We start from the raw sequence: 13,951 nt of genomic DNA, 5'->3' as shown, positions 1-13,951 counted from the left end.
TTTGGAACGAGCTGCCAGAGGAAGTGGTAGAGGCGAGTACAATTGCAACATTTTAAAGATATTTGGGCAGATACATGTTTAGGAAAGGTTTAGAGGGATATGGGTCAAGCACAGGTAAATGAGACTACCTCAGTTTAGGAAACCTGGTCAGCATGGCGAGTTTGGACCGAAGGGTACTGTTACCATGCTGTATGACTCTGTGACTATGACTTTAAAATGTTCTGAAGTTCCTACATGGTGCCCTAATTGCAAGCAGCAGGGCTCCATTGCTTTTTAGATCTAAAAAAAGCTGTTGGGCCTTTTAGTTCGAACCTAGTTTAGACTATCGATTTTAATTAATGTCTCAAAACCTCAGCTGTTCTCACGTCGTGCATTAACAAAAGCTTCCTGGATTTATTTTTGCAAAAGTTTCAATCGCCAAATTCCACCCCTACTGACAATAATTACCAGTTATATCCAGCCACCTAATTAACAAACTGTGCAACAGCCATGAACAGACAGCTTTGTTTACTACAGGCTAACTGTGAAAAAAACAGATTATGGTTAAAGTTAAATGTTAATTGCAAAATTTACCCATATTTTACAAAGTGGTCAATTTTTAAAACCCTTAATTCTTGCTCATTTGTTAAATTCTTCGGAATCAATCATACTCTACAGAACTTGACCAACACTTTAGGATTAAGAATAGACTGTTCAATTCATCCTTTATTTTTGATCGATTTTTAATTTAGCAGCTGAGCCCTCCTAATATTCATTAAGTATTTTACAAATTTGGCCTGAGAAAACCAAATGGTGTTGATAACACATTGCACACGAACGTAAGCAATAGGAGCAGGAATAATTTATTTGGCTCATCCTGCCTGCCATACCATTCTGTCAGGAAGGGCAAAAGTGAGGACTGCAGATGCTGGAAATCAGAGTCTAGATTAGAGTGGTGTTGGAAAAGCACAGCAGGTCAGGCAGCATCTGAGGAGCAAAAGGCCTTTCATCAGGAATGAAGACAGGGCGCCTCACCATTCTATCAGACCATCACTCATGCTTCGGGTCTCATCTCTTTTATGCCAGTTCCTGATAGCCCTCAACTCTTGATATTTAAACATACATTGACGTCTTCTTTGAACGTTTCAGTGATCTAGCCTCCAGAATTGTTTGGGGCAGAGAGTTCCAGACACTCATCCCCCTCTGAAAGGAGAAATTCCTTTGCAGCTCAATTTCAAATGAGTGTCCCTTTATCCTGTAACTATTTCCCTGGTACAAGATGCCACCACTAAAGGAAACATCTTCTCAACATTTTACCCTGTCCAGCCCCCTCAAAATCCACACTTTTTTCTGATACTGTAAAGAATAAAAGCCTAACATTTTTAGCAGTTCTGGTTAAGACAGCACCTTCATCCTACGAATCACTCTCCTGTATCTCTTTGAACCTGTCTCCAACGCCAGTGTCTCCTTTCTTAAAAATAGGGATTGAAACTGTATGCAGTACTCCAGGCTTAGCCTCAGCAATACCCTGCACAGTTATAACAGAATTCCTTAGCAATAAAGACCAGAACTTCCTTTGCCTTATTAATTATTAAGTCAGACAGTATAGAAACAGGCCCTTCAGCCAACATGTCTATGCTAACCAACAAACACCAATCTACATTTACCTGCTACGACCATAGCTTACTACATCCTGGCATTTTAAGTATTCATCCAGATCCTTCTTAAATATTGGAGGAGTATCTGCCTTGACCATCCTCTCAGGCAGAAAGTTCCATATTTCTGTCACCCTCTAGGTCAACATTTTTTTCTCAGATTTACTCTAAACCACTTTCTCCTCACCTTAAACATGTGCCGTCTGGTCTTAGACCTGTCTGCCACGAGGAAAAAAGATGCTCGTGATTTATTTTGTCTGTACCTCTCATTATTCTGTAAACCGCAATCAGATTTCTCTACACTCTTCCATCCCTCACCATCCTCTGCTCCAGTGAAAACAAACCCTGCCTATCCAGTGTCTGCTCATGACTGGCACTTTGCATCCCAGACAACATCCTGGTCAATTCCTCTGCAGCCTCTCCAGTGCAATCACGTCCTTCTGATAGCCTGGTGACCAGAACTGTACACAGTATTCTATCTGTGCCCTAACCAATGTTTTATAAAGTTGTAACAAGACTTCTTTGCTCCTATATTCTACCCTGGGCCTCTTGAAGGCAAACATCTCATGTGCCATCGTCACCAACTTGTCTGTCTTTGGTGTCACCTTCAAAGATCTATGGATTGTGCTTCAACGTCCCTTTGCTTTTCAGTACTCTCTAGGGATCTGCTATTCATTGTGCATCTCCTTCCATCTCCTTCCCTTATTAGACCTCACTTAATGATTACCAATTTGAGCCTGAAGCCTACAGTGAAAACCTTACCCTTCAATTTGACATGATATGGGTTTAAAAGTTCTGGACGACAGGATCTATGTAGAGAATATGTTTCCACTTGTGAGGAAATTCAAATCGGGGCGCATGAATCCTGCAAAGCCAATAGTCAGACCAACAGGAGAAATGTATTTCGTCAGAGAGTGGCTGTAATGTGGTATGTGCTACCCTGGAGGTGGTTGGGTCAAAAACTAAGATGGTTTCAAAGTGAAGCTAACAAAATACAAGAGAGAGAAAAAAAATTTGCGAAAAGTCAGAGATATTAGCCAATAAGAGAAGACTGGTGTGCAGCATCAACAGCAGCACTGACTGGTTGGATCTTAGTTTGTGCTGTACATTTTATGCAACATAATTCATTAATGGTCAGATATAACCATCAAGGTTTTAGTTTGTCATTATCAGTAATTTCCAAGTATTACAGTAGAATATTTGTGAGTTTGGTTGATTAGTGCCGATGTGACAGTTAAATGTAGGTCATTTATATCAGTCTGACACATTGCGATTCTTTCTATCTTACAGGTCATACTGAAAGAGAAAGTAAAAGAACTTAATTTGCATGAGGTAAGGAAAATGTTTTGTGTATTTTTTAATGAGGATTTAGTTGCCCTTATAATTTTGTTTCCTTCAAGCTTCTTTAAAATCATTAGCACTCGGCAGTGCAGCAGTGTAGATAGCTCAGCCTTAGACTTTACCTGGGCCTTTCATCTCTTTGCTCCTGAATGTTGTGTGGATTTATTAGGGACTATGTTACATTTATGAACCTTGCAAGTGGAAGTATTTGTTGTACATCTCATTTCTGGTATCATTCTTGTAAGTCTTTATTGCACATTTTTCCATGCATTCCTTTGTATAAGATAGAATCCAGAACTATGCACAGTACTCCATATGATATCTCACCAGGTACCTGTATAATATCAACTCTCAGCTTTTCAGCTCTGTTCCATAGTTTGCATATCAGAGTTTACACTTGACTGACAGGAAGCTGCTCTGCTGGTTTTGTTAGTGTAAATATAGTGTGACTAATTCCCATTGCATACCGAGCAACACTTTCTAAGTTCCTCATTGTAACACAGGTTAGATAATTATTGGCCAAGAAACACGCGTTAGTAGGGTGGTGAGACAGAGAAAGGTCTAACCAAGTTAAAATCTTAGAGGTTAACAGTATGGAACCAGGTTTTTTGGCCCAACTTGCCCATGTCCCTCAGTTTTCAAAATATAAACCAGTCCCATTTGCCAGTGTTTGGTTGCTATCCCAAGGAGAAAGTGAGGACTGCAGCTGCTGGAGATCAGAGTTGAAAAGTGTGGTGTTGGAAAAGCTCAGCAGGTCAGGCAACATCCGAGGAGCAGGAGAGTCGATATTCCTTATGAAGGGCTTACGCCCAAAACGTTGATTTTCCTGCTCCTCGGATGTTGCCTGATCTGCTGTGCTTTTCTTTGGTCCATATCCTTCCATACTTATCCCATTCATGTACCTGTCTAAACGTTTCTGAACTGTCAAAAAATTGCCTCTCACCTTAAACCTATGCCCTCTAGATTTAGACTTCCCTACCATGGGGAAAAGCTGTCAGCTATTTACCTTATCTATGCCTCTCATGATTTTATAGACCTCTATAGACCTCAGTCTCCTCCACCCCAGGGAGAAAACTCCCAGCCTATCCAACCTCTCCTTATAACTCAAGCCTTCCACTCCAGATAGCATTAAGTAAGTCCTGATCTCACTCTTTCCAGTTTAGTAATATCCTTTCTATATTAGGGTGACCAGAACTGCGTGCTGTACTCCAGATGTTTTCTCACTAACGTCTTGTACAGCTTCAAAAAGGCATCCCAACTCCGATACTCCATGCTCTGACCAATGAAAGCAAGCATGCTGAAAATCTTCTACACCACCCTGTCTACTTTGTGAGCCTATTTTCCAGGAGCTATGAAACTGTACCTCTTTGTTCTATAACACTCCCCAGGGACCTACGTAGACTGTGTAAGTCCTGCCCTGGTTTGCCTTACCAAATTGCATTTATCTAAGTTAAACTTCATCTGCCATTCCTCAACCCTGTGGCCCAGTTGATCAAGATCTGGCTGCATTTCCAGATAACCTTCTTGTTGTCCTAGTCTAGAGAGGTCGATAGTGATACCTCCCAGTAAACATGTTGCGAAGGATTTTATAATTTAACTTGGTAGAATTTGTTCTGAATAACTTGGACAGCTTTACCCACTTTGGCCCTTCAAAGTTCTATTTGCGCAGCAAGTATGGTGCAACTGATAAAAAAAAAAGGTGTAATGTTCCAAAACAGAATTTAATTGCCATAAATGTATCTGCTCTCAAATGTTGGTAACAGCACAAGCTCCTGAAATTTTATTGTGCTGATGATTGTGCTGCCATTCTAATGATACAGATCATCTATAGCTTGCTCTGTCTTTGCATTGTCAAGTGTTGTCCCACCTGCCTCGGATGATAAAATGATTAGACACTAGCCTCATTGGTGGGAGGTGTATATAAAGACATGCCTTACTTTCTGTCTCTTGGGCTGCTGAATGATGCCAGGTATGTTACACTTATGCCTTAAAAGCCCCAAAGACCGGCAGATTGTATCAAATAGGAAGTGCCTTCAAGTGTAACAAGCAGACCCTACCTGACTGAAAGTACCAGAATACTGAGAGGCCTGGATAGTGGACATGGAGAAGATGTTCCCACTAGTCGGAGAGGCTCGGATCCGAGGACACAGCCTCAGAGTGAAGGGATGACCTTTAGAATGGAGCTGAGGAGCAATTTCTTCAGCGAGAGGGTGGTGAATCTGTGGAAGTCGTTGCCACAGAGAGATGTAGAGGCCAAGTCATTGACTTTTTAAGACAGAGATAGATAGATTCTTGGTTAGTAAGGGGATGAAGGTTTATGGGGAGAAGGCAGAAGAATCGGGGTGAAAAACATTGAATGATAGAGCAGACTCAATGGGCTGAATGGCCTAATTCTGCTCCTACATCAATGGTTCATGATCTACCCAATCAACTTTTGTTTGCAAAACTCTCAACACCGTGTCTAACATTAGATGTGATTCAGCAATTGGACAGTTTTAGTTCACCAGCAAAGCAGTCAACTTGCATATTCTTGATGTCATCGTTGGAGTGGTTCTTTATCTATTAATCACCAATGAGACCTTTAACTTTTTAATATTTCCATTGTAAACCCTGTTGTAAAAGGCATCAATGCCTCCCTTGCAGGATGGTTCTCGAAAGCTTTTTAACATGGCTTCCTCAAAGGACATAATCATTAAGGCATCATAAGTAAACATTTATCGTTAAATAACTGAACCTACAGTGATCCACAGGGATGAGTATTTGCTACTAAACTGAGTCTATAATTGATCCACATGCTGAGGGCAGTTAGGAAAGAAAGTTATCTCTTTGCTGATGGGATGGATCTCCTGCTTCGAAACTCCATTGGCAGCTGAATAATACTAGGAGAAAGTGAGGACTGCAGATGCTGGAGATCAGAGCTGAAAAATGTGTTGCTGGAAAAGCGTAGCAAGTCAGGCAGCATCCAAGGAGCAGGAGATTCCTGAAGAAGGGCTTATGCCCGAAACGTCGATTCTCCTGCTCCTTGGATGCTGCCTGACCTGCTGCGCTTTTCCAGCAACACATTTTTCAGCTATGAATAATACTACAGACGGAAGCTTAACGTTAACATCAACATTAAGAAGATAAATCTCTTGAGAAAAGTTTGGTGCTGATATTGTGAACCCATCTTTGATCTTCGACTCCACAGACTCAGCTTCTTAGCTAGAGTTAGGTAAAAATACTGGAAAAATGTGGCAGAAGTTTAGGAAACTTTTCTAAACTTTTGGAAAACTCAAGGACACTCATCATCTGTAGAGATTTTTCAGTGACCTAAATTTGTCCAGCGATGAAACACTTAACTTTAAACTGAAGAGAGAGAGAAATAAAACTGTCTCTTACACCTGGACTTCTGCCTAGGTCAAAATAATTAACTGAATGGGTGCTGGCAGGTGGGACTAGATTGGGTTGGGATATCTGGTCGGCATGGATGAGTTGGACCGAAGGGTCTGTTTCCATGCTGCACATCTCTATGACCTAAGATGAAAGCTTCCTTCTGTCTATGGTCCATGCTGAAAGCGCTGGCTGTAGCCTCTCCAGAAAATAACAAAGCAAAAGTGCAAAGAGTTTTTGTGAGGTTACTCTGACACTGCACAAATTGTTCTTGGAGCACAAGCTGCTACAATTAAAACTCAGTGTTTTATAGGAGTTTTCAAAGCCCACCAGCAGCAACAATTCAGCTGTCACTCCTTCCTGTCGAACTCTCACCCAGAACTCTGAAGCTTTGTGCTCAGATATTTAAATCAAAGCTAAGCTTTGTGTGCCAACCCAGGATTGTTGGAGCAGGCACTTGTCGTAGTGAAATGTGAGCCTTGTTGTTTAGTAACCTGACTCACTCCTGAGCGATACCCATCAGTGCCAGGATTCAGTCTCTCAGGTGTGCAAGCTGCTCTTTATGCCAGCTGATCGGCAAAACAGGACGCCTACAAGTACCTAAAATTTGGAACAACACATAGTAAAAAACACAATTGACCAGCTCTCTCTGCGTCTCAGAGGAAACATAAAGGAAACAGCTCCATATAAGAGAATACAGTATTACTAGAGTGCCATTTTTAGGCACTTGTAACTGACTGTCTCAAAATAACTTGAAACCTATTGATATACTTATGGCATCCCTACAGTATGGAAACAAGCCCTTCGGCCCAACAAGTCCACACCGACCCTCCGGAGAGTAACCCAACCAGACCCATTCCCCTACTATATTATACTATATTTACCGCCTGACTAATGCACCTAACCTACACATCCCTGAGCACTATGGGCAATTTAGCATGGCCAATTCACCTAACCTGCACATCTTTGGACTGTGGGAGGAAACCGGAGCACCCGGAGGAAACCCATGCAGACACGGAGAGAATGTGCAAACTCCCCACAAACAGTTGCCCAAGGCTGGATCGAACCCAAGTTCCTGGTGCTGTGAGGCAGCAGTGCTAACCACTGAGCCACCGTGCCACCCAGGTGTCCTGAAGGTTCCTGTCCAGCAGCAGTGGCCAGTTTTCATCCAACCTTTCCCATCATCTTTAAGGGCACCTTCACCTTGAACCATCCTCTCTCTCTCCCTCTCGTACTCTCTCTTACCTCTGGCACAGGGAGCTGCCAATCTGTCAGAGCTGGACTGCCTCCTAGTGGCCACTCTGCCTGAGGGGTACGCCAGTATCAAATCACTTACCACCTCGCCACTCACCAATGCTCTCCGTCCTTAATTGGCTAGTGAGCATGCTTCCTGGTTGCTCATCGACTGGCTCATCAGAAATCATGTCAGCATGAGGCCTGCACCCAAAAATGTGCCCTATGTCAGAGTTCCTGTCCAGCCTGTTCACTTAGTTTCTCTTCCCACAGATGCTGCACAACCTGTTTTGTGTTTCCTGCACTTTCTATTCTAATTTGAGATTTGCAGCAAACGTAGTATTTTGCTTTACAATGTGATACCCTGTAACTGAGCTTCATCCTTCACTAAGCTCTCTATAAAATTTGGCACTGGCAACTGACAATGGCTACTGTCTTTCTTTTGTTGTCCCTATTAATAGGGCTGCCTTCATATTTATTCTACTCTTGTCCCACACTGTGCAGTAATGCCCTTTGAGGTGGCCTGCCAAGAGCAAGGGCAATCTAGAAGACCTGTTACTATCTTCTTGAGGCAACTGGTGGTAGGCAATAAATGTGGCCATGTCCGAAATAATGGCTGAGCAGAGAGTCTGTTTTGGTTTTGTGTGTTGAGGAAGGAAAGCATGTTGTTAAGTGAGGGCGGCAGGCCTGTGAGTGTGTGAGATAGTGTCCAACAGATGACATGATAGGTTAGGTTGACATTTTCTGGCAGGCTGTCGGAACTATAATATGACCCAATCGTCTTGGGTTTCACCTACAAATCACCAGATGCAAACGTATTATTGTTCAGGAGAGTGTCCCTTATCTGCGAAAGAGATTATGTCAATTTTGTCGCCCAGTACCTATTTGGGCAGTTTTATTTATACACAAGATGCTAATGTAACTAAGTGGGTCATTATAAAACAGCCTACAGTAAAATGTGACTTGTATTTATGGTTTATACAGCAAGGACAGTGTGTTTTGGCCTTTTATTATATGTTCTACATCACTGTTCACATGATAATGAAATGAGTGTTTAAGTTATGTATCTGCCACACCTTTCTGTTGGGAAATCAGAAACTCCTGTGTGTTGATAAGAACAGCTCTCGATGTTGTTGAAATATCGTTGACTGATATAGGAACGTACAGGCAAGGGGAATACTCTGAAGTCACTCGGGAATAAATTTAATACATCTCAGTGATCCATTTCCTCACATTTCCTTGAATTTTTTTTCCACACCTTCTTCCTCCACTGCCTACTTAGGTTGTCTGTTTAGTATCACCGAACCTTTTTGACTTTGCTGACCCTTCCAGTCCTGACCCTTCCTGTATTCAGTAGCTATAGAAACATAGAAAGTAGGAGCAGGAGGAGGCCATATGGCCTTGCGAGTCTGCTCCACCATTCATTATGTTCGGGGCTGATCATCCAACTCAGTATCCTGTTCCCACTTTCTCCCCATACTCTTTGATCCGTTTAACTCTGAGCCCAGTTGTAACCTGTTTTTCTGTACTACACCTGAAATAGAAGATTTGTACTTTATATAAACTGAGACTATGGGAGACTATGATCAGATCTTATTTTACACTCCACTTGGTATTCAGTCCCATTGTGCAGGATTTTTTTAAAATTATTAATTCACACGAAAAGGATGTTGCTGGCTAGACCAACATTTATTGCCCATCCGAGAAGGCAACTAAAAGTCAACCACATTGCTGCTGGTCTACCACACTGATTTCTGGACTGGCATATGAAGAGAGACAGAATCAGTTAGGACCATGATCACTGGAGTTCAGAAAAATGAAGAGGGTTATCTTGTCGAACTCTGTAAAATTCTAATAGGATTAGATAGGGTAAACACAGAAAAGATGTTCCCAGTGTCTGGGGAGTTCAGAACAAGGAGTTTCAATCAAAGGATACAAGGTAGGGTATTTACAACTGAGATGAGGAGAAATTGCCTCACCCAGAGAGTTGGGAGCCAGTGGAATTCTCTGCCTCCGAAACTGGCTGAAGCCAAAACATTGAATGGCTTCAAGAATCAGTTAGACAAAGCTGCTCGGGCTACAGGTACCACAGGCAGGGAGACAAAGAAGGAACAGGGCGCAGAGTTGGATGGTCAGCCATCATCGTATTGAATGGTGGAGCCGGCTTGAAGGGCTCACTGCTCTACTTCTGCTCCTATTTTCCACTTTTGTAAGAACCAATCTCTCCATGATCGAGTTTGATTTGTTTTCTCCTTGTTATTCAGGGTCTGGTAAGCGAAGACGATGCAGCTCAACTTGTTTACTCGCTGGCCTTTGAGAGTTAGGATTCCGTCCTATTTTTAGCTCGTGTTCTGCAGATTTCACCACTAAAGGAAGTGTCCTGTGTCTGAGACAGGTTTTAAATCTAACATGCCAGGCAATATTTTGGAAATTCAACATTTCCTTTATTTACAACAAAGGTGAAATTTATTGTTTTTGGTTTTAGTTTATAAACTGCCTTTAAATAGTTGTCTCTTGAAGACATTATACTTATGATCAGAGTTTACTGAATAGTGTTATAGGACACGCTGTTATAAGCCGAAGATCAGTGGTACGACTAAAATGTGCCTCCTCCTGGAGATGGAAGGAAGTCCGTACCTCTGACTAACTAAAGGGCAATCATGCAAAATATTAACTGGGCCAAGCCAAAGAAATGGATGCAAGTTAGCCACCAGATTTTTCCCTTTAGTAGGATGTTAAAAATCCAGGGGGACTGTTTTTTAAGGACAGGCGCAAAAGGTTTAGAGTGGATTTAAGGTAAACAAGAATTAGCTTGATGGTAGCTAGAGCTCACTGACCAAAAGAGGCAGGAACTCTCAATGGAAAAAAACTCTTAAGTATGTACGTGAATATTTGAAACATTATTGCATACCAAGTATGGGCCAAGTGCTAGAAAATTGGATTAGAATAGAAAGATGAACATGATGGCCAAAGGGCCTCTTTCCAACCTGTTAAAACTCTATAAACTGAGGTCATAGAGTCATACAGCATGGAAACAGACCTTTCAGCCTAACTTGTCCATGCCATCCAGGCTTCCTAAACAGCACTGTTCCCACACAATATACAATGCAGCTCAATGTCTTTGCTGTGTGATGGAATACCTTTACAACATGCACCCACTCTGGAATCCTTTCAAAACAGTCTGTAAATTCAGTAGAGGCCTGTGAACCCTTGCTAGATTGTTGTGCAAAGTGGGGTTCCTCACCTTTTCCCAATTTTATGAACTTGTGACACCTTCCTTGAAACGGTTGACTAACCAGAATGGTGTCAAATGAGACTTAATTCGACAACCTTAATGGGAGATTTAATTCATTCAGGATTTGCCCTTGCCAGGCATTGCATGTGATTTGATTAATTCGGAACATGAGTGATTATGGGTGGTGGATAATAGCTGAAAACTATCAAGGATGATTTGGTGGTAGGGAAATAAGCACTTGGTGGTTTTATAATAGCATTTCTGGATATTTAAAAAGATCTGTCAAGGATATAGGAAAGTTTTCTGTGGATCACTGAGTGTTTCACAGTCAACAGGAAGCTGCCAGATAGCCCACTGAGCCTATCCAGGGGTATTACAAAGACAGAGGAAGTGAAAGAGCAACAAAGGATGACCCAAAGATGCAGAGGTCACATTCTCTTAACATGATAGCTGGAATTGGGCGGCACGGTGGCACAGTGGTTAGCACTGCTGCCTCACAGCGCCAGAGACCCGGGTTCAATTCCCGACTCAGGCAACTGACTGTGTGGAGTTTGCACATTCTCCCCGTGTCTGTGTGGGTTTCCTCCGGGTGCTCCGGTTTCCTCCCACAGTCCAAAGATGTGCAGGTCAGGTGAATTGGCCATGCTAAATTGCCCGTAGTGTTAGGTAAAGGGGTAAATATAGGGGTATGGGTGGGTTGTGATTCGGCGGGTCAGGGTGGACTTGTTGGGCCGAAGGGCCTGTTTCCACACTGTAAGTAATCTAATCTAATCTAAATTGTGCAGTGCTGGCGCTGGCTGTGGTTCCTTAACTGTGCAAAGATATTATTACAACAGACTTGTTCGAAATTTGTACAACTGAGAGACGGGAAGTTACCTCACATTGGACAAGAACCCACAGCCTTCTGCTTCAAACGAATATGCCACAACTTGACACCAAGTTAAAATCAAACACACACCAATCTCATTCTGACCTCCCGTTCTCCCTTCCCCATTCAGCCCCTTTACCCAACACTAGCCCATGCAGAAAAGACAGCTGGGGTACTAACTTAGCCTGTACCTTCCCTCGCTGGAGGTAAAAGTAATGGTAGAGCCAGAATGAAACTCTTGGGTGGTCATTAATTGTCCACTTAAAGACCTCAATAGGCCAAAGGTCAAGCAGGCTGCCCTCCCCACCATAGAGTGGGAACCAGGCCAGTATGGGAGAGAAGGTGATGGGAAGGCCACCATCCACCTTCAAATACTCCAATAGAGGGGTCAAATCTAGTCCCATGGATAGCAAAGTAATCTGAGCTCCCTGTGCGGAGAGTAAAGGGGCCATTTTAATTTTACTGCTGCCAAAGCCATTATTACACACAACCCGATGAGAAGATGAATGTCTATTGCATGGAGAATGATTCTGCTTGTTTTTCTTACTGGTGAATCTGATGTGAGCGTTGAGCTGATCGAGGTCTTGAAGATTAAGAAACATAGAAAATAAGACCCAGAGTAGGCCATTTGGCCCTTTGAGCCTACTCCACCATTCAGTATGACCATGGCTGATTCTCTATCTCAATGCTACAACACAGACAAAACAAGCCAAACCAAATCAGTCACTATCACCAGATTTGCAATACAGTGAAATTAACACATTCTGTGGCCCTCCAGAGTGTCCATTGTTCCTAATCAAACTTCCCACTTTCTGTCCTTATCCTTTGGTGTCTTTATTATATAAAAAGTTGTCCATTTTTTTCTTATATACTTAATGACCCTGCCTCCACAGCCTTTTGTGGTCGAGAATTCCATAGGTCGACCACTGTCTGAGTGGAGAAATGTTTCCTCACCTTAGTCCTAATGGTCTACCTCATTTTCTAGACTCCCCACCAGAGATCACATCCTCCCTGAATCTGGGCTGTCCATAGTAGGCATTACTCCATCTTAACTTATCTAATACTAAAACATTTACTTTTGCCTTTATTGTCTCTGGGCCTGACTATGCCAATGCATTCCTGGCTGGGATTTCACATTATACTCGTCATAAATCTGAAAACCTAAATTCACAGCAAATCCTGTTCCTCTATTATTCCTGTGATCACTGGTCTGCGGTGGCTACCAATATATTGACTTTAAAATGCTCAAATGCCCGAAACGTCGATTCTCCTGCTGCTCGGATACTGCCTGCCCTGCTGTGTTTTTCCAACACCACATTTTTCAGCTCTGGTCTCCAGCATCTGCAGTCCTCACTTTTTCCCTTTAAAATGCTCAAGCTTGTTTTCAAATCCTGCATAACCCTGAGCCCTCTCTATCTCTGTAATATCCCTCAGTACCACAATTTCCACAGTAGCTGGATTTCCCAGTTATATAAATGACTGTGCGTTCAGTTACCTAGATTCCGGCCACACACCTCTCCATCTCTTTAGTTTGCTTTTCTCCTTGAAGATACTCCATAAAACCGACCAAAGTAATGATGATCTGACCACATATCTCATTATCTGACTCAGTGTTTGTTTTATAATGTGAAACACCTTGGGACACTTCTCCATATTAAGGATTGCATGAAAACATATATTGATGCTGACATAAAAAAAGGTATTGCTGTTATAGAGTCATAGAGATGTACAGCACGGAAACAGACCCTTCGGTCAAACTTCTCCATGCCGACCAGATATCCTATTGGTCAGAGCATTGAGTATAGGAGTTATAGCTGTACAGGACATTGGTTAGGTCGCTTTTGGAATATTGCGTGCAATTCTGGTCTCCTTCCTATCGAAAGGATGTTGTGAAACTTGAAAGGGTTCAGAAACGTTTTACAAGGATGTTGCTAGGATTGGAGGGTTTGAGCTGAATAGGCTGGGGCTGTTTTCCCTGGAGTGTTGGAGGCTGAGAGGTGACCTTATAGAGGTTTGTAAAATCATAAGGGGCATGGATAGGATAAACAGACAATTTGGATCACAAATTGAGCTAGTTACCATTAATTGACTGGGGAAATCAGGAACAGCATTTTTGCTGAGAGATTTGTGTGAACTTGCTGCCATAGGAATCATTGAGATGAATAACATACATTTGGAAGAAGATAGATAGAGACAAGGAACGAGCAGTGGAACGTTTATCTGATGGGGTTAAGTAAGGAAAGATTGGGGAAAGTTGTTTTGGAATATAAA

General features: G+C 42.3%; 1 protein-coding gene across 4 annotated transcripts in view; it reads left to right on the top strand.

Annotated features, from left to right (window-relative positions):
- Nucleotides 1-13,951, top strand: part of rnf24 (ring finger protein 24) — a 159,390-nt gene that overhangs the window by 119,535 nt on the left and 25,904 nt on the right. For all 4 annotated transcript variants that reach the window (XM_043700148.2, XM_087991488.1, XM_043700086.2 and 1 more), the window contains exon 4: nucleotides 2,925-2,966. In XM_043700148.2, the coding sequence (XP_043556083.1) occupies nucleotides 2,925-2,966 (42 nt within the window). The remainder of the gene's footprint in view (nucleotides 1-2,924; nucleotides 2,967-13,951) is intronic.

The sequence above is a fragment of the Chiloscyllium plagiosum genome, unplaced genomic scaffold (assembly GCF_037043375.1).
Source record: "Chiloscyllium plagiosum isolate Xiang-an unplaced genomic scaffold, Cpla_swu_hap1 HiC_scaffold_1, whole genome shotgun sequence".
In the NCBI taxonomy this organism is placed as follows: Eukaryota; Metazoa; Chordata; class Chondrichthyes; order Orectolobiformes; family Hemiscylliidae; genus Chiloscyllium; species Chiloscyllium plagiosum.
This window is presented reverse-complemented; position numbering and strand designations above follow the sequence as displayed.